This window comes from Numenius arquata, chromosome 6, assembly GCF_964106895.1.
Source record: "Numenius arquata chromosome 6, bNumArq3.hap1.1, whole genome shotgun sequence".
Classification (NCBI taxonomy): domain Eukaryota; kingdom Metazoa; phylum Chordata; class Aves; order Charadriiformes; family Scolopacidae; genus Numenius; species Numenius arquata.
Genome location: NC_133581.1, coordinates 66,955,358 through 66,973,595, shown reverse-complemented (window position 1 = coordinate 66,973,595; position 18,238 = coordinate 66,955,358). Strand labels below are relative to the sequence as shown.

Sequence of the window (18,238 nt, the reverse complement as noted above, 5' to 3'; positions counted from 1 at the left end):
GAGGAAAAAAGCCAACCTCACCCCAAAAATTGTGGCGTGTAACCTCATCTGGTTGCTTTGGAAGGTTTTCCTTTTTCACATACGATCAAGAGGTGTGTGTCAATGAGGTCTGAAGGCACATCTTCCCATCACGAAAAACATCAGAGAATATCGCAAATGCTCCCAAAAGACTCGGAAGTACCAAAAAATGCCTAATCTGGTGGCTGGAGCAGGACAGAGGGGCTGGGGTGGGAAAAGAATAAAGAAGGGTTTTTATAGCCGAGAGCATTGCTGAAGGTCCCGCTCCAGCCAGCGCCCGCTCTCCTGGTCATTAATATTATTTACTTTTCAAAAACTACTGATATAACCATTAAATACCACTGTGTTTCCTTCCCCCACACAAGGATGCTGATGCAGGGATATATATTTAATTTTAAAAAAAAAAAAAAATATATATATGCATATATATAGGTGTGTACATCTATATAATGTATTTATCAAATATCTATTTATACATGCAAACGTAAATATATATTTATATATAAAAATATGGGTACATTTAAAGCTGTATCAGTACTTTATGGGTGTATATATATACACACACGTACACACGTATCTATATAGCCCCGTTGCTCCCTATGGGGAGGGACAGGACGTCACCTCCTCGCTGCTCATACCGACCTCTTTAAAAACAGATTCCTTTAAACATGCCAAAGCCACTCCTTCTAGGACAATTATGGGAAAATAAAAAATAAAACCCAGAAGTGGTTTCATTTATCTTGAGTCCAGCAGAAACGCTGCTGTGTTTTGCTGAGCGACACCCTCAATGTCTTGGGGCAAAATCTAATTTTTAGTGTGGATTTAAGTCTTTTGGGGTATGGTACGAACTGGAGCAGACTCTCCTCCACCCCCCAAGGGGGATTTAATCGCAGAGCAAAGTTCAAAACGGAACAAAAATCCTTCCAGCCTCCGGTCACGACGCTTGAAAAATTATACTTTGAAACACAGCGATAAATATCCTACGGAATTATTATTATCAGACCGCCGTAATAAAGCTGCGGCCACAACAATCCGACGCTCTTGGTGCTAACGAGATTTAACAGGGGGTTTTAATCGGGTGCCCCAGACGTGTTTGACACAGGCTACGAAAAATACAATGTAGAGCAGCCACCCTGCAGCAACCACCTGCAGAAGGGCTTAAATACAAAGCGATACCTCAAATTCTCCTGCATCTACCACCACGACCAACTATCACCGCTATTTTATCCTGCTTTGTTTCCAGGAGAACAAATATTCAGGAGAACATCTCCACACACCCGCGGAGGCGTCCAAAACAGGGCAGACCTGTGCTGGAATTTAAATTTAAGAAGAACATTTCTTGCGTGAAAAATAGTTTGATTGGTTAAAAAATAAAATAAAATAAATAAATAAATAAATAAAAATACGGACAAAAGCAGCCTTGTTCCCAACACTGCGATTCCTGTGAGCGCAGGAGACCTCCCTCTTGTCCCGGCGTGCCAGGGGACACGCTCATGGTTCACCGCCACAAAATCCTGACGTCAAAGCACGCCATGTAGTCGCAGAGAGCTATTCAAAAGCCGTGAAAAAAAGGAGGAGAGGGGGAAAAAAAAAAAAAAAAAAAAGCCTGTGGAGGACACTGAGCACATCGGGAGACGATGCTGAATGCAGATGTTCAACGTGTCCTTGCTGGGAAAGATCACGGAGCGTCTTCTGCTAATGAAGGAACATGCTGCTGGGAAAAGAAGTGTCCTTTTATTGGGTTTATAAATGGGGTTTCCAAGGGCAGGTCCACGTCTCGACAAGGCAGGGAGAGCAAGCGAAGGGCCAAAGAGGTGACAAAATAAACGCAATTGTCAATCTTTTTGTTGCTCAAACCCAAACCCTCCTCCTGAAGAGCCCACCATGAAACATCACCCCCTGGTTTCTAATAAATCACTGGTGTTCTTTTGTACCCCACGTGCGGAGCAGGGATGCTGTACAAGCCCAGACTGTCCATCAGCATCTTTGTAAAAACATGAGGTTGATCTATTGAACCCAAATCTCCCCAAAATCCTGCTCCTGGCAGCGCAAGGCTTTGCTCCTTCATCCGTGGGATGCTGAGCCTTCGAGCATCTCTGCCGGAGCCAGGTCCGCACTTCAGGAGAGGAACAAACCCCAACAAGCCTGAAAGTTACTTTTTTTTTTTTTGTTTAAAGTAAACTCTAGGAAGGAAGCTCTTTTCAGTGTTAATAGCATTACTCGAATAGCACTTGGAAATTTAATTCATTAAGATGCCACTGCAGGATCTACTACTTGCACCGCTATCACTGAAACACAAATTCCTCCTCCTCCTTGGGCTGAAATGATTTATCTTGTGCCGGCCACACCGGCAAACACCTCTGCCCTGAACGGATGCCACTTGCCTGTGGAAAAAGCAGCAAAACCCCCTTTAAATTTGCTTTACACCTCTGAAACGCAGCATTTGTGGCTACTCCACAAATGGAAAAGGCACAGGCAACCTGTACCACAGCCTGTGAACCAAGCCTAGAGGTAATGACCTACTTTTATTACGGTTTTCTGTATTATACATACATATACATCATAAAATCTATTTTATTTCTCAGCATCTCTTGCAGCAGGAGGTCTATGGGTTCCTCCAAGCTGCTCACCTGCAAAGTGCAGCCAGACCTAACCCTGTTTAAACGCCTGGGCAGGGAAAACAGTTTTGCAGCGATGCTGAACGCAGCTGAAACGTCAGGAAATCCTCTGGCAGATCTGGAACCGGGGGCCACCTTGAGTCCCCCAACATCCCCAAGCACCAATCGGCTCAGGAAGGTCTTTGCGAGCACCGTGCAGACTTGTTTTAAATCTCTGCACCGTCACCCCAGAGCTATTTGGCTTGCTCATTTTTCTACGTGAGGGAATAAATAAAATCAAGTGCGAATTATTATTTTTTAAATTTTTTAAAAATCAAACCAGGACCTTTACAACCCCATTTTTGCTGTGTGTTTTCCCCCACCCATCAAGCACCCCTCCAGGAGGAGGCTTTCGCCGGCTGCTCCCTGTCTCCTGCGGAACCAAGAGAAATGGCAGAAAACTCAATTAGGGAGCGTGGTTTCCATGATTCATCCGGCGCAAAATAGGAAGCATCGGACAGAAAACACGGCAGCAGAGGAAGGAAGGAAGGAAGAACCACTTCTCCAGGGAGCACTCAACTGCCTTGACTATCAGCCCAGGCGCTCCCTCACCCTCCAGCCGTTTATCATGCTTCCCTTCCCTCACCAAAAAGGAAAAGTGTCCTGGGGTGACAGTGCCAGCAGCCGGCAGTCCTGACTCACCCCCAACCAACCTCTGAGACATCAGGGAGCCCATCCCTGCCAAAAAGACATCATACCCCATGACGGAGCCAGAGAACGTTTGGCAGGATGGATGCTTAGGGCAGATAAAGGAGGAGGGAACGGGCAACCTGAATTCCCAACCTCTCCTCTGAAGCTTCAGTCCCACCAGGCAATTCCCCAATTTGCCTTAATGATGGTTATTCTCTGATAAAGCTTAGTCCCTCTAGAAAGCAAGGTTTGCAACCCTCGAGATGCCTCGGGCAGCCTCACCCCACACCAAACCTGTTGGTCCCTCTCCTCCAGACCAGATGGGATCCTGGTCTGCAGGAGAGGGACACCAAACCATCCAGATTTCATCCAAAGCGCATCCCCTGGGGAAGACCATAAGGGAAAGGAGCCTCGTCCCTCCCCAGCAGTGCCACCAGCCTTCCCTGGTACGTGTTTTGGGATGAGCTCCTGGGGCAAAGCAAGACGTGGGGTGAAGCTGGTTTCTGCCCTGGGTCCTTCGCAGCACCATGAAACCCCACCATTTTTCTTATTTATTTCTGCATCACTTAGCCCAAGCTCATCGAGACCAGGCTGGATGGAGCTTTGAGCAACCTGGTCTGGTGGGAGGTGTCCCTGCCCAGGGCAGGGGGTTGGAACTGGATGATCTTTAAGGTCCCTTCCAACCTGAACCATTCTATGATGCACACAACACACTTTTAAAGGGCTTCAAGATGTCTAACCTTGAGCTTGGGTCCACCTCACCCATCATGCAACCAAGCTCAGGCCCAAAAGCTGTAGGGTAGGACAGGTGGGGTGGAGAAGACAATTTCTGCCGCAGACGGCTCTCGAGGCAGACACCGTGTCGAGCAAAGCTCTGTGCATTATCAGCGAGGAAGGGAAGCTCAGCAAGACAGAGATAACGCTCTTTCCAGGCAATTTCATAAAATGCAGACTTTCTAATTGAATCTGGAGTTTCATCTATTAACCCTTCCAAAAAGTACATACGCCTGCAGGGAAGAGGGGAAAAAAAAAAAAAGGAAAGAAAACAACCGCCCCACAAACACGTATAATCAGTTGGTAAGAGATTTAAAATGTAATAATTGGCAAGATGAATTTTTGGTGGCTCTCTGGTTGTTTTGCAAGCTAGAAACCAGCTGAGATTATAAAAGGGAAGGTTTATACATCTGCTGGTGCCCCTGTTTGCCTACGTGAACCCCCTCCCAACGTTGTTCCAAACCTGTTGTCCTAATTCAGCCACGTTTTACTGAAAATTGGAGGCTTCCAAGGTCCCACCTGGTCATCAGAAGAGGGACCAAGGCTGGCACATGGACATGCCACAGCTCCCGACCGAGGTTGATATGTGAATGGCCCCGGAGCGTAAGCAGCAGCCAGAGCTGCTGCAACCTCACCGGAAAACAGCGCAAAAAAAGCCCAGGAGCAGAGTTCTCCCCAAATAAATAAGAAAATAAAAAAAGCTTTCCACTGGTTTGCTGGGCACTTTTCTTCTCCTGCCCCATCAGATCTACCTGGTGGAAGCTCCAGCCTGGAGCAACGTGCACAGAGAAAAGCTGAGCAAGAAAACTAAGATATTGCAACTCTGCTCATACTCGTTATTTCTCCGTCCAGCAGGAATGCGGCGTTCTCGGTATTTTTCAGAATTATAACACCTGAAAAACCGCCGAGAACATTCAGAACTGAATCCCACCAGCTCACAGGTTTTGCTCGGTTTTGTTTCTCCGCCCCTCTGTAAGCTATCAGCTGACAGACGTTTCAAAACGAGAAGGAAGAAATGCATTTTCTTTAAGATGTTTTAACAGGAGGAATCTTTTTTCCCCCCAAGCCCAGGGTTGGATGCTGGGCTGAAGTCGGTGTGCCACAAACTCCACGAGCGCTGTAAATCTCCTTCCTTCCCCTTGTCTGTAAGAAAAACCACGACTTAAAAAAAATAAATAAATAAATAAAATAAAATAAAAAATCCCCTGAATACCCAAAATAGGAGCTTGCTGTGGCTGTGTCACCGGTGATGTTGAAACAACCCGAGTTTGCAGTGCAAATACTCCCGCTGCTCTTTCCCAACTCGGTAAACACATCCACAATTTCATGCAGTTATCCACAATCCTTTTTTTTTTTTTTTTTTGCCCCTGCCATATAATCAGAGACCAAGGGTTAAAACCCAGGTTTTTGGTTTGCAAGCTGCAGACAGATAACTACAAAAAGCCATTTCTTTAAATAAATAAAAAAAAAAATAATAAAAAATAATCAGAGGTGGGGCAGAATTTTACCCCGGTACCCAGAGGAGGATGGTGCCTGCTACGGATGCAACCATTGCACATGTAACAAAGGAAGAGGGTTCAGAAATCCCTGCCAGGGGACACCCGGAGGCATTTGGCTTCCATATAGAAATTTTAAACTATTTTGAGTACAATTTGTTTGGGGTTTTTATAATGTTGAGAGAGACTCAGCCAGATGCCTGGGTGAAACACAAGCCCTGATGGAGAAGGGTGGGGAAAAAGAAAGGATGGCTGTGGCGGGGGGGTGAAAGAAATAAATTACTAAAAAAAAAAAATAAAGGGAAATGTGTGAACGTGACAATTTCTATCATTTCAGCTCCCTCCGAGTGACGTGAACGCAGGTCCCCGCGCCGGCTTCCCCGCGTGCTTTACGTCAAATCGAAACCTGAAGGAGCTGGAAGAGGAAACTACTGATTTGGGCTGGGTGGGAGCAGCAAACCCAACAATTTCCTGTCTGTGGTACGACAAACCCAGGCTCTGGTATTCGCGGGAACGCCGCCTCCCGCCCCGCTCTCTTCCCCCTCCAACCGGGATCCGTGTCATCAGCCGGCTTCTTTTGAACCAAAGCGGATGGCTCGGAGTGAAAAAAAAAAAAAAATTAAAAATAAAATAGATTTAAAAAAAAAAAAATCAAATACAAATAAAATTTTAAAATTTAATTATTTTTTTTTTTTTTTTTCCTAGCTTCCACACTCTGGGTAGAAATATTAATTGCCGTGACCGCAGCTTGGGGCTGCCAGCGTACGGCTTTTACCTACCCCCACCCCAAATTCCTCTGGTCATTGGCAGTTCAGCTGAATATTCCACTTCGGCTAACAAAGAGGACATTATTTGAGCCACAATCCTGTAATTTGGCGTGGGCCTACGTGGAAGCTTCCTGGAGGCAAATGCTGGATGTAAAATAAAGAGCCAGCCCCACGCAGCAAAACGTGCGCGGCCAGAGATGCGTGTTAAGACGCACTTGTATATTCTCACTTAAATGACGGGAAAAAATGCGTTATTCGGGGGACAAGGATTCAGCACAGGTCCTTAGCAAAAATATGGATTAAGTGGCAATACGTCAATGCAGGGTGCAATATGACAAACCTCCAACTCTGTTGGAGATGCTGAAGTGGGAGCATCTCTGCCTGGAGCATCATCCCAGCCTGGAGCATCAATCCCAGCATTGCTGGGACTGTTTAGTATGAGGAAGAGGAGGCTGAGGGGAGACCTCATCACTCTCTCCAAGTACTTGAAAGGACACTGTAGAGAGGTTGGTGCTGGTCTCTTTGCACAGGTAATTAATGGCAGAACGAGAGGGAATGGCTTCAAGCTCCAGCAGGGTAGGTTTAGACTGAACATTAGGAAAGAATTTTTCACAGAAAGAGTGGTCAGACACTAGAACAGGCTGCCCAGGGAGGGGGTTGAGTCACCATCCCTGGATGTGTTTAAGAGCCGTTTAGATGTGGTGTTGGGGGATATGGTGTAGGGAAGAACTTTGTAGTGTAAGGTAGATGGTTGGACTCGATGATCCCAAGGGTCTCTTCCAACCTGGATGATTCTATGATTCTATGATCCAGCAGCCTCCAGGGTACCACTTTCGCCTCAAGATGGCCCAAAATCACTGCTTGTTTCTGAAGCAGGAGGACTTCTGCGCTCAGCAGCATGTCAGGTCCCCCCAGCCTCTGGGCTCACCATCCCACCTGTGCAGGTTTTCCTGTTAAAAAGCCTGGGATGAAGTTTCTTGGGGGAAATGAGGAGCTGGGTCGGTACGGAGGGTTGGAGCAGCCCCAGTTGTCCCCAAGCAGCAAATGCCACCACCGTTTATCATGTTATTGGAGACAACCGCTCACCACCCCCCGCCTCAAAGGGAACACAAACAGCTTCCCGCAAGCCTCCCGGCATATTAAATTGCACTCAGAGTCCTCTCGTGGACGCCATGTACTTGAAAAGCAACAGTGAGGAGTGACCGAGCGCTGATTTTAAAGCAAAACATCCTTCTCGTCTCGACTCGACAGCCGGCGGCCAGAGGAGTATCTGCAGATCTTGCAGATGAAGATACTCAGCTGTCATCCTGGTGGCACGGACCGGAGAAACGGCCCGACCACACTCCAGGCACCAAGCACTGATGCTCAGATAAGTATTTTTGGAAAGCGTGGCCACAATAAACCTCTTCCTTTATTTCTCTTTCGCCTCCAACCCGTTCCTCTCACCTCTTCTAACACGTTGTCACCTAATGAGCCTCTACCCAAGCGTCCCCGGAGAAGTCCAAGGAAAAAGAGCAGGTCCACCTCCAAGCCAGCGCTGCAGACTCCTCCTGCCTCGTGTTTGCAATAGAAACGGGCTGGGGCAAGGACTCCGCGTTTCTCTTCCGTAGCCTTAAGCTGTATCAAAGAGCTCATTCCAATTTCAAGGCAAAGAATTTCCCCAGCAAGTCTCAGGATGGCTCGGAGCATTTATAAACGCTGCAGAACCTCAAACATAAAGCTGGGGAAATCAATGACGCTGCACTTTCTTGGTGTTTTATTCATAACCCTTTAAGGGGTCCATTAAGAAAATAAGACTTTAGAGGGAGAACACTAAATATTTTCAATCGATCTTGTAAAAAGTACAGCTGAAGCCATTGGCAAGATAACATGGGCGGAGTCCATCCGATGGGGAACAGAGCCCTGGGGTGAATCCCAGACACATTTGGAGGCTAAAACCAGCAAAAGAAAAGAGTCTGATGTGCTTCGACGTGCTCTGTCACCTACAGCGAAACACTCTGCATGTGACAACTCCTGTGCCAGTCCCTCAGGTGACATCCCGCCCTCTCCCACGTGATGGAGAGGAGATGGCGGAGGAGCTGCCAACGGGAACCATGGAGTTTAAACCAGTTGCCCCAACCCTTATCGAAGACGTGATTCACAAAAAAACCCCAAGGCCTTAGAAGATGTCATCACTGCCTGCCGTCATCATCCACTATCCATGAGGGCAGGGGGCTTCCTTTGACATTTATCCATGGTACAGGCTGCGTGCCCATCCCGGATGGATAAAACGGGGATGTCACCACAGGGCAGCACCTCGAGCCATCCTCCCGCCTTGGCTAGACGATGCAGCAGTTAAAGGCGTTAAAGCCTTTGGGTCCAGAAGGACTGCTGTTATTCCAAACCTAGTTGGGTTTTCTTTCATTCTCTTACCTATTTTCTTCAGGTGCGAACCCCTAAAGGTGCCCAGTCTTCCCCCAGTGCTCCCAGCGCATCCTCACAGCTGGAGCCGGCTGCGCAAGAAACCTTGGGAGAAATCTGCGTTTCCACTGCAAAACTTCCATCCGTGGACTTTCTGAATCTGCTCAGTGCACATTTAGGTCATCTGTCCTCAGCCATTCTTCTGCCAGCCACCATTTGTCCCCCCCTTCCCTTTTTCTGTCAGCTATTCTTTTATTCCCGCTACCGTACGGAGCGTCCCTCAAACCCCATCCTGCCTTTAACTTATATCCCACAAAACTCACCCAAGTGCATTCCAAAAAAAAAAAAAAAGAAAAAAGCAGTTTGTTTTTCTTGCATGTGTTTAAAACAGCCTTAAGTTGACAACAACAATAACCTGCGTTCACTTCCTTCCTTCCTCTGCTCCCAGTGATTTTAAGCCTTTTTTTTTGTTTGTTTTTTTTTGTTTGGAAGTCAATAGCGGCAAAATTCCTAAAAAACCCTGGGTGAGCACCGGGAGCTTCCAGCACAGACCCCAACCCGCACGGACCAACTAAATACTACGGCTCTTAAAACCTCAGCAGTTTTTGATGGGTTTGGCTTTTTTTTTTTTGCCTGTTTTTCAGAGATGACTCTGCCAAGCGCACGGCACGGCTCAATTAACGAAGTGGCTTAATCCAGCGGGGTGATAAATAACAGAGGAGAGAACAGGTCATTGCAATTCACTTGAGTAACCAGAATCCCTACCCGTCGCTTGGGCTTTTTCCAACTCCTTGCCCTGCATTAAGTGACAGATTTTAATTGCCTATTCCCAAACAGTCCGACCGCAGCCGCTCCGGGCGGGCAAGGACCGAGTCGGTGAGATTTACCGATATCTGAAGCTTTGCAATTAGGGAAGAGAGACTTTCCCGATCTCCTGCTCCGGGCACAGCACCCCAATACACCTTCCTGTGCACCCCAGCCCTCTCCAAGGCAAAGGGCTATTTACTGCCGTCATTTTCTCCTAAAAACACCTGAAAATACTAATGTAAATCTACGTTTTCCCTTTTCCAAGCTCTCCTTGCTGCTGGGAGGAGGGAAGGCATTTCCCCCACGCACATAATGGTTGAAGAGCTTCTACAACCAGAATGGGGCCAGATTAATGCAGATTCACAGACATGCCCCAAAACTTCAGCCAAACCCTGGACAGGCCACAGAAATCCGCTTTCCCTGTCCTCCGGCAGCACGAAGCCACGGGATGTTTGTCCCAAAGGATGGAGCCGGCAAACCCTCGCCCAAGGCACAGCTCCTCCTTCCTTCCCCCCCCCCCACCAGCAGCCCATCGGGAAACCCAGTGCCACAAGAAACCTTTATTTTTAAGACATCGCCTCAAAACTCACAGTAAAAGAAATCCGCTTTGCAAAAAAAATGAATAATGTTTTTAACGCTGTGTTGTTAAAAAAAAAAAAAAAAAGGGAAACAAACACCGTCAGGGACAGAGGAACGAGGGGGAGCAACAGGTTAAAAACGCAGGGGAAGGGTTTCAACGGGGAAAAAATTGCAAAATTAATATACGTGGAGAGGAAGGAGCGGCAGAGGTTGGATGAAGGAGGGCATCGAGGAGGCACAGGAGGGTGAGGAGTGAGTCCCGTCCCACCCCGCTCTGCTAAACCCGACCCCGATAAACTGGCAGGAGCTCAAAGAAGAGCCATAAAAATAATGAGAGGGCTGGAAGAGCTGACACGCAGGAAGATTAAAAGGAACTAAATACGTATAGCTTGGCTCGGTGACAAAAGCCAAGGGGAAAGGGAAGGCAACAATCGGAGATATCTGTGATTCCTGACCGTCCCCGGGTGGGGGGGGACGTTGGGGCTGAGCCCCCCGGGGGAGCAGCATCCCCGCTCCCCCCGCCCGGGGCCGGCGCTGCGGCCGCTGCATTCCTTCCCTCTAATACAATCCCTAATTTAACAAGTGGAGAGGATCCGGGCAAACACATTTGGGGGACGGGGAGGGGGGGGACGGGACGCATTACGTCAGGCTCTAATTTAAGTCCTCGCTGGGCTTCGTCCCCGTGCAGGCGCCCGGCTTTTGACACACAACTCGGCCCCGGCATCTCCCAGCCCCGACAGGCAGTGCAGAGCCCGAGACCCAGGGGAGCATCGCTAATTCATCCGTGATCAACGGGATGGCTTCTTATCATCTCTAGAAAGCTGGTTTTTTTGTTTTTTTTTTTTTTTTTTTTTTTTTTTCTCCCGAGCCACTAAGTCCTCAACTTCAGCAAATCTTTCCGCAGCTCCAGCCCTCCCCCCCCCCAAAAAAAATAAAAAAACAAATCAAGTTTTCGGAGAGTCAAGGCTATCTCCACCACGAGACCCTTTGATGCGAGCGCTCGCTTCCTTTCGAAACAAGCATATTTATATCCGTCTCTTCCTTCCTTTAACTTCAGATAATTAATAAATCAAAACCTAAGCACGGGCCGGGGGGGAAGATGGTATTTTTAAAGCCGCACCAGGGCTTTGCATTTCCCCGGGACCTGCAGCTGACAGCTCCGCTACTCCCACAGCCGCAGGCACGCGCGGGGACCTCGCAATTAATATTTTATTTGCGCAATTACAGTCATCAGCCCGGACTATACCGTTGAGTAAACACACCCGAGCCATAAAGAGCTGATAAAAAAAGACGAGGCGGGGGGGGGGGGGGGGGGGGGGGGGAATGGGACACACGGGTTGGCGGGACAGAGCTCCCCGCAGCCGGCGTCTCGGGGCGCTGGTTTTTCGGCCGGGAACGTGGCCCCAGCTGGCTCCTCCGGCCACAAAGCCGTCCCCGGTGGCTTCGGCCGCACGTTCCCACGCGTCCCAGACAAACGGGCTCTTTGTCCAGGTGCGCACCCAAAGCCACCGGGGCACCGTGCTGTCCCCAAGTGTGTCCCCTCCTTCCCTCCCTCCCATGCCACCCCGTTAATCGCAAAGGGCCCTCGGAGGCGCTTCCCTCCTCCAAAGCAGCGCGGAGCCGGCGACAACTTCAGGATTAAATCTTTCTGTAAACTGCAGAGCACCCCTAAAAATCCACCCCACACCCCCCACACCCCAAAAATGACGTTGTTGTTTCCCGGCTGGGTGTAAAATCCAGCGTGCAAAGCAGCCGGTGGATGGGGGTGAGGCCCCCGCCACGGGGAAACCAGCCTCGGGGTGTGAAATTTTGGGTGGTTTTGGGCTGAGGTGGTGGGAAGGTGGCAGCACCCGTCTGGGAGCATGGGTGCTGCCGGGGAGTGGGGGCTTCTGGGGGGATGAGGGGGGGTTTGAGCTGGGAAGGGTGCATGGGGCAGCCCAGGGGTAGGATGGGGTGCTAGGAGGAGGGTGATATGGCAGGGTGTTGGGCGGGCTGAGGGCTGGGACCTGGGGTGGGCAGGGTGCTGGGAGCTAAAGCTCTGTACTGGGGCAGGATGCTGGGGGTTGGATACTGTACTGGGGCAGGGTCCTGGGTGCTGGGAGCTAAAGCACCGTACTGGGGCAGGGTCCTGGGTGCTGGGAGCTAAAGCGCTGTACTGGGGCAGGATGCTGGGGGTTGGATACTGTACTGGGGCAGGGTCCTGGGTGCTGGGAGCTAAAGCGCTGTACTGGGGCAGGATGCTGGGGGTTGGATACTGTACTGGGGCAGGGTCCTGGGTGCTGGGAGCTAAAGCGCTGTACTGGGGCAGGATGCTGGGGGTTGGATACTGTACTGGGGCAGGGTCCTGGGTGCTGGGAGCTAAAGCGCTGTACTGGGGCAGGATGCTGGGGGTTGGATACTGTACTGGGGCAGGGTCCTGGGTGCTGGGAGCTAAAGCGCTGTACTGGGGCAAGATGCTGGGTGCTGGGAGCTAAAGCGCTGTACTGGGGCAGGATCCCGGGTGCTGGGAGCTAAAGCACCGTACTGGGGCAGGATCCCGGGTGCTGGGAGCTAAAGCACCGTACTGGGGCAGGATCCCGGGTGCTGGGAGCTAAAGCACCGTACTGGGGCAGGATCCCGGGTGCTGGGAGCTAAAGCACCGTACTGGGGCAGGATCCCGGGTGCTGGGAGCTAAAGCACCGTACTGGGGCAGGATCCCGGGTGCTGGGAGCTAAAGCACCGTACTGGGGCAGGATCCCGGGTGCTGGGAGCTAAAGCACCGTACTGGGGCAGGATCCCGGGTGCTGGGAGCTAAAGCACCGTACTGGGGCAGGATCCCGGGTGCTGGGAGCTAAAGCACCGTACTGGGGCAGGATCCCGGGTGCTGGGAGCTAAAGCACCGTACTGGGGCAGGATCCCGGGTGCTGGGAGCTAAAGCACCGTACTGGGGCAGGATCCCGGGTGCTGGGAGCTAAAGCACCGTACTGGGGCAGGATCCCGGGTGCTGGGAGCTAAAGCACCGTACTGGGGCAGGATCCCGGGTGCTGGGAGCTAAAGCACCGTACTGGGGCAGGATCCCGGGTGCTGGGAGCTAAAGCACCGTACTGGGGCAGGATCCCGGGTGCTGGGAGCTAAAGCACCGTACTGGGGCAGGATCCCGGGTGCTGGGAGCTAAAGCACCGTACTGGGGCAGGATCCCGGGTGCTGGGAGCTAAAGCACCGTACTGGGGCAGGATCCCGGGTGCTGGGAGCTAAAGCACCGTACTGGGGCAGGATCCCGGGTGCTGGGAGCTAAAGCACTGTACTGGGGCAGGATGCTGGGTGCTGGGCCAGGGTCCTGGGTACTCATGCACTGTACTGGGACCTAAAGCGCTGTACTGGGGCAGGGTTCTGGGTGCTGGATGCTCAAGCACTGTACTGGGGCAGGGTGCTGGGCAAGATGCTGGGTGCTGGGAGCTAAAGCACAGTACTGGGGCAGGATCCTGGGTGCTGGAGGAGGATCCTGGGAGCTAAAGCACTGTACTGGGACCTCAAGCACTGTGCTGGGGCAAGGTGCTGGGAGCCAAAGCACTATACTGGGCCAGGGTGCTGGGACCTCAAGCACCGCACTGGGACCTCAAGCACCGCACTGGGGCAGGGTGCTGGGACCTCAAGCGCCGCACTGGGGCCTCAAGCACCACACTGGGGCAGGGTGCTGGGACCTCAAGCGCCGTACTGGGGCAGGGTGCTGGGACCTCAAGCGCCGTGCTGGGGCAGGGTGCTGGGACCTCAAGCGCCGTGCTGGGGCAGGGTGCTGGGACCTCAAGCGCCGTGCTGGGACCTCAAGCACCGCAGTGGGGCAGGGTCCTGGGTGCTGGGACCTCAAGCACCGTGCTGGGACCTAGAGCGCTGCACTGGGGCAGGGTCCTGGGTGCTCAAGCACTGTACTGGGACCTAAAGCACCGCACTGGGGCAGGGTGCTGGGACCTCAAGCACCGTACTGGGACCTCAAGCACCGCAGTGGGGCAGGGTCCTGGGTGCTGGGACCTAGAGCACTGCACTGGGGCAGGCTGCTGGGACCTCAAGCACCGTACTGGGACCTCAAGCACCGCACTGGGGCAGGGTGCTGGGTGCCGGGGCGAGATGCCGGGAGGATGCCGGGGCAGGGTGCTGTGCTGGGGGTGTGTGTGTGTGTGTGTGTGTGTGTGGAGGGTCCCGGGGACTCACCGAGCTTCTCGACGAGGCGCAGCATGACGCCGCCGATGTGGATCTCGCCGGTGACCCGCAGGGTGACGTCGCGGCCCAGGTCGGTGACATGGACGCTCAGCTCCCACGTCCCATCGGCGTAGCAGCCGTCCGGCATGCGGATCCCGTCCAGCGCCATGGCCCCGGCCTCCTGCGCCGCCAGCCGCGCCTCACCGCCCGCCCGCCGGTACGGCACGGCTCGGCCCGGCCCGCCACGGCCCGGCCCGCCTCAGCGCTGCCCCGGGGGTGGCGGGGGGGGGGGGGGTGGGGTGTGTGGGAGTGGGGGTGGGATGGGGGCGCGGTGGGGCGGGATCGCGAGGCGGGGGGGGGGGGAGTTTGCAGCGCTGCCCCGCCGCCCCCCAGCCGCTGCCTGCGGGGCCGCCGCGGGAGGAGAAGGGGCGGGCGGGGAGAGGGAGGAGGAGGCGAGGCGGGAGGAGGAGGAGGAGGAGGGGGATAATAATTAAAGGAAAAACGCGCCCTGCGCCGCCGGGCCCCTTGGCCTTTTATGGAAGCGAAGGACGGAGCAAGCGGGGCAGCTCCAACATCCGGGACTCGCCGGGGGGCGGCTCGGCTCGGTTGGGTTCGATTCGGCTCGGCTCGGCTCGGCTCGGCTCGGCCCAGTTCAGCTCGAATCAGCCCGGCTGGGTTCGCCTCGCCTCGCCTCGCCTCGCCTCGGTTGGGCCCGGCTAGGTTCGGCCCAGCTCGGCCCGCTTCGGCTGAGCTCGGCGGTCGGTGGTCCCGGGGCGAGCGGAGCGGGGGACTCATGAGCCACCCCAGCAAGCCGGTGACCCGAACTCTCGCGGTTCTGCCTTCTCGTGGCAGCCCTTGCCCAATTCTGCTGCCTTTAGGGTCTCTTGTTTTTTGCTGCCTTTAGGGTGTCTTACTTCTTTTTAACGCTGCCCCTTAAAAAGCGTATTTTCATAATTCATGAATTCACTAATTCATAAGCAAAATACTCCCCGTTGGGCAAACCCTTACCTTAGCGTCGCAGTCCGTGGCCCGCGCCGAGCCCACGCTGGTGGTTCCCTCCATCCTCATCCTCGGTGAATCTAGGAAATAGGAACTGACTTTAAATAAGGGTCCGAAGAGGCACAAATGGAGTAAAAAAAAAAAAAATAATAAATTAATATTATCCGCTTCCTGTAGCTCTCCACCCAATGATACACACATCCCGCCACGGCAACCGGGCTTCCTGAAAAACCGCCACACGGAAAGGGCTGCCTGCGGTGGTCGGTGGTGGCGGCGGGATGCATCCCGTGCCGTGCCGGGCGATGGGAAGCCACATCCCAACAAAGCCGTGCCCTCCCCGGCTACCTCGGGGGTGGCTCTGCTGGCCCAGAGCTTTGTCCATGAGCGCCATTCCCGCCTCCTGGGCTGCGGACGGCAGTGGGAGCTTTGCCATCGTGAAGGCAACAAAAACCCTCTGAGTGGGGATGGTAAAGCTTTGCCACCTTTTCTCTTTTGCTGTTATAATGGAGATATCTATAAAGGGCTGCTCCTCTGCTTTCCCATGTGCGTTAATAAAAGCTTTCCTAAACTCGCTCCGGGCGGAGTAAACCAGGTTTTACCCATAAACAGCGCGGAGGATTTGGGCTAAAGTGACTTGATGATCTTAAAGGTGTCTTCCAACCAAAATATGATTATCTGATTCTACGGTGCTGCCAGAGGGAAATCGGGTAGCGCTGCCTCGGACGGTGGGAGGACGGACAGCAGATGACCTCCCCCTCCAAAATCCTCCCGGGGCCTTAATCCCCATCGGTGTGACCCCCCCCCTCTCCCTCCCTGCAAACTTGGTGGCTGGAGCATAATTTACAGGGCGAGGGCTTGGGAGGGCAGGGGGGAGCTGTAACAACAAAGCCTTCACAGATTGTATCTCGGTGTTCTTCCAGCGGGGAAACAATAGGGCAATAAATGGAAAGGGTTACTCTCCCTCTCCCAGGGCTTTGGACGAAGTTCCCAGCTGATGCAATTCAACACGGCTCCGCCGCCACCGGAGCTGGTAACCTTTTACTACAGCTGATTGCACGTCCTCCTGCTTCCTCGCCCTCTTAAAACTGTTTGCGGAGTTTCTCTTTTCCCCCAGGAGGGGAAAAAACCTTTCTCTCTCTGCCCTCTCCATCCCGGCCGGGGCTGGATGCCACCATCCTGGGGTGGGGGGGTTCTCCATCCCTCCCAGCGTGGGTGTGCGGGGAGGCGGGCGGTGGGAGCTCCAATGCTCGGCCGAGACGCAAAGCAAGGTCAAAAATGCCCCGGCGAAGCTCTGGCGTCAGAGGCAGCCAAGCATCCCGAGGGCTCTTCCCACTGTTTGCAAGAAGTCCTCGCTCCGGCCGGGCAGCAATAGCCAAATAAGGTGCGGAAACGGCGCCGGCGGCTTCCATCGGGACAGGGATGAGACCTCACAGAGCTGCCGGCAGCGCAGCTCCCGGCCCCCCGCTCCTCCTGCCTCAGCGCCGCCGGAACCGGGATGCTTTTCCCCGATGGAATGGACTCAACCGGGCACCTTGGGGAAAAGGGTTACGAAGCTGAGAGGCTCCTTCCCCGTGGCGGGTTCATTCGACTCGTTTTGCCCTTTTTTATTTATTCAGGATCTTTTATTATTATTTTTTGCTGTTGTGGGGTTTTTGGTGGGGTTTTTTTTGGTTTTTTGTTTTTAAACTGTTGTTGAAAGCAGTTGGTTTTCCTGGAGCTGCAGGCAAGCCGGTCTGACTGGCTCTTTCCAGGGTGACCAGCCATGGGAATCTGCCCGGTGCATTTGGGTGACGGGAGCTGGAAAAGCTGCAGGACTGAGCACCCGTCTCCATATACAGAGGCAGAGAAATTCCCCAAACAAAATTCCGTGTAAACAAAAGCTCCATCTCCTCAACTGCTCCAGCCCTAACCTGGTGGTGGGCACAGCCCCTGCTCGGTCCCCGTCACCCCTCTGGGTCACCCGGCTCTCGCTATTCCCCGTCTGCAGCTTCTTCCTTAACAAAGGTGAAGTTTAAAAAGAAAACCTAAAACAGGAGAAATGCAGATGCCTGTTTTTTCCCCCGGCGCTTTTTGTGCCTGACACCTCCCTGCCCGTGTGCTCCTCTACAACCCGCTGCCACCGGCACCGCTCCTTTTCCCAAGGGGTTTGCAAAGCTCTTTTTGCTTCTCCCTGAGTTTCACTCTGAGCTCTTTACAGACATCCCTCGAGCCATGGGGCGCTTGGAGCCGAGTCCCTTCGAAAAAAAAAAATGTGCTACTAGAAATAAACTTGAACAGCAGCACAAACCAACTTATCACCTGTTCCCGCATCTCCAGCACCGCGTAACGGCAGGTGAGGGAGGTTCAAACCACCTGGGTGGTTTCCTCCATGTGTCTCTTCATCTCCTTCTGCCTCCAAGCATCTTTTGGACGTAGCCAAGGTTCACTTTTCCCGAATGACCATTTCCCAGCAGAGGGAAGGTCGCGCTCCTGGCAGAGGAAACGTGCTGGGTAACTCCGCTTCCTTGTTTATTCCTGGCCACATTCGTTCTTCCCCGATTTTGTCATTTCGGAAATGTCCACGTGACTTGGCTTTTTCATTTTTCTGAATGTATGTGCAGAGTAATGAATCTCTCACAGATAACGTGTTGTCCAAACGTGCAATCGCCCGGTATCCACATAAAGTTATTCAGCATCCTTGCGATGGAAGGACGGGTAATATTTGGGATTAAGGTCTTGAAGATGCACTTGAGATGTGGAGGTTTAGTCTTTCTAGATTGTAGTAATTCCCTCTTGTGATCTCGCATGGATTATTCAGCATCTCCAGACCTCGCTGCCTCCTTTAGGACAGAGCTCCAGCGATGCAGTCCCACCGCTTTGCTCATGCGTAGCCTTCCTCCAGCCCCATCACCTCAGCTGGATGAGACGTTTCCTTCTGATGAAGGAGGGCAGAAGAATT

The 18,238-nt window shown here is 52.7% G+C and overlaps 1 protein-coding gene across 1 annotated transcript in view; it reads right to left on the bottom strand.

Moving 5' to 3' along the window:
* Positions 1–15,424, bottom strand: part of FERMT2 (FERM domain containing kindlin 2) — a 60,236-nt gene extending 44,812 nt beyond the window's left edge. Inside the window, 2 exon segments of the mRNA XM_074148419.1 lie at positions 14,314–14,482; positions 15,310–15,424. Of these exon segments, the coding sequence (XP_074004520.1) occupies positions 14,314–14,482; positions 15,310–15,369 (229 nt within the window). The 5' untranslated portion in view covers positions 15,370–15,424.
* Between the last annotated feature and the right edge of the window lie 2,814 nt (positions 15,425–18,238).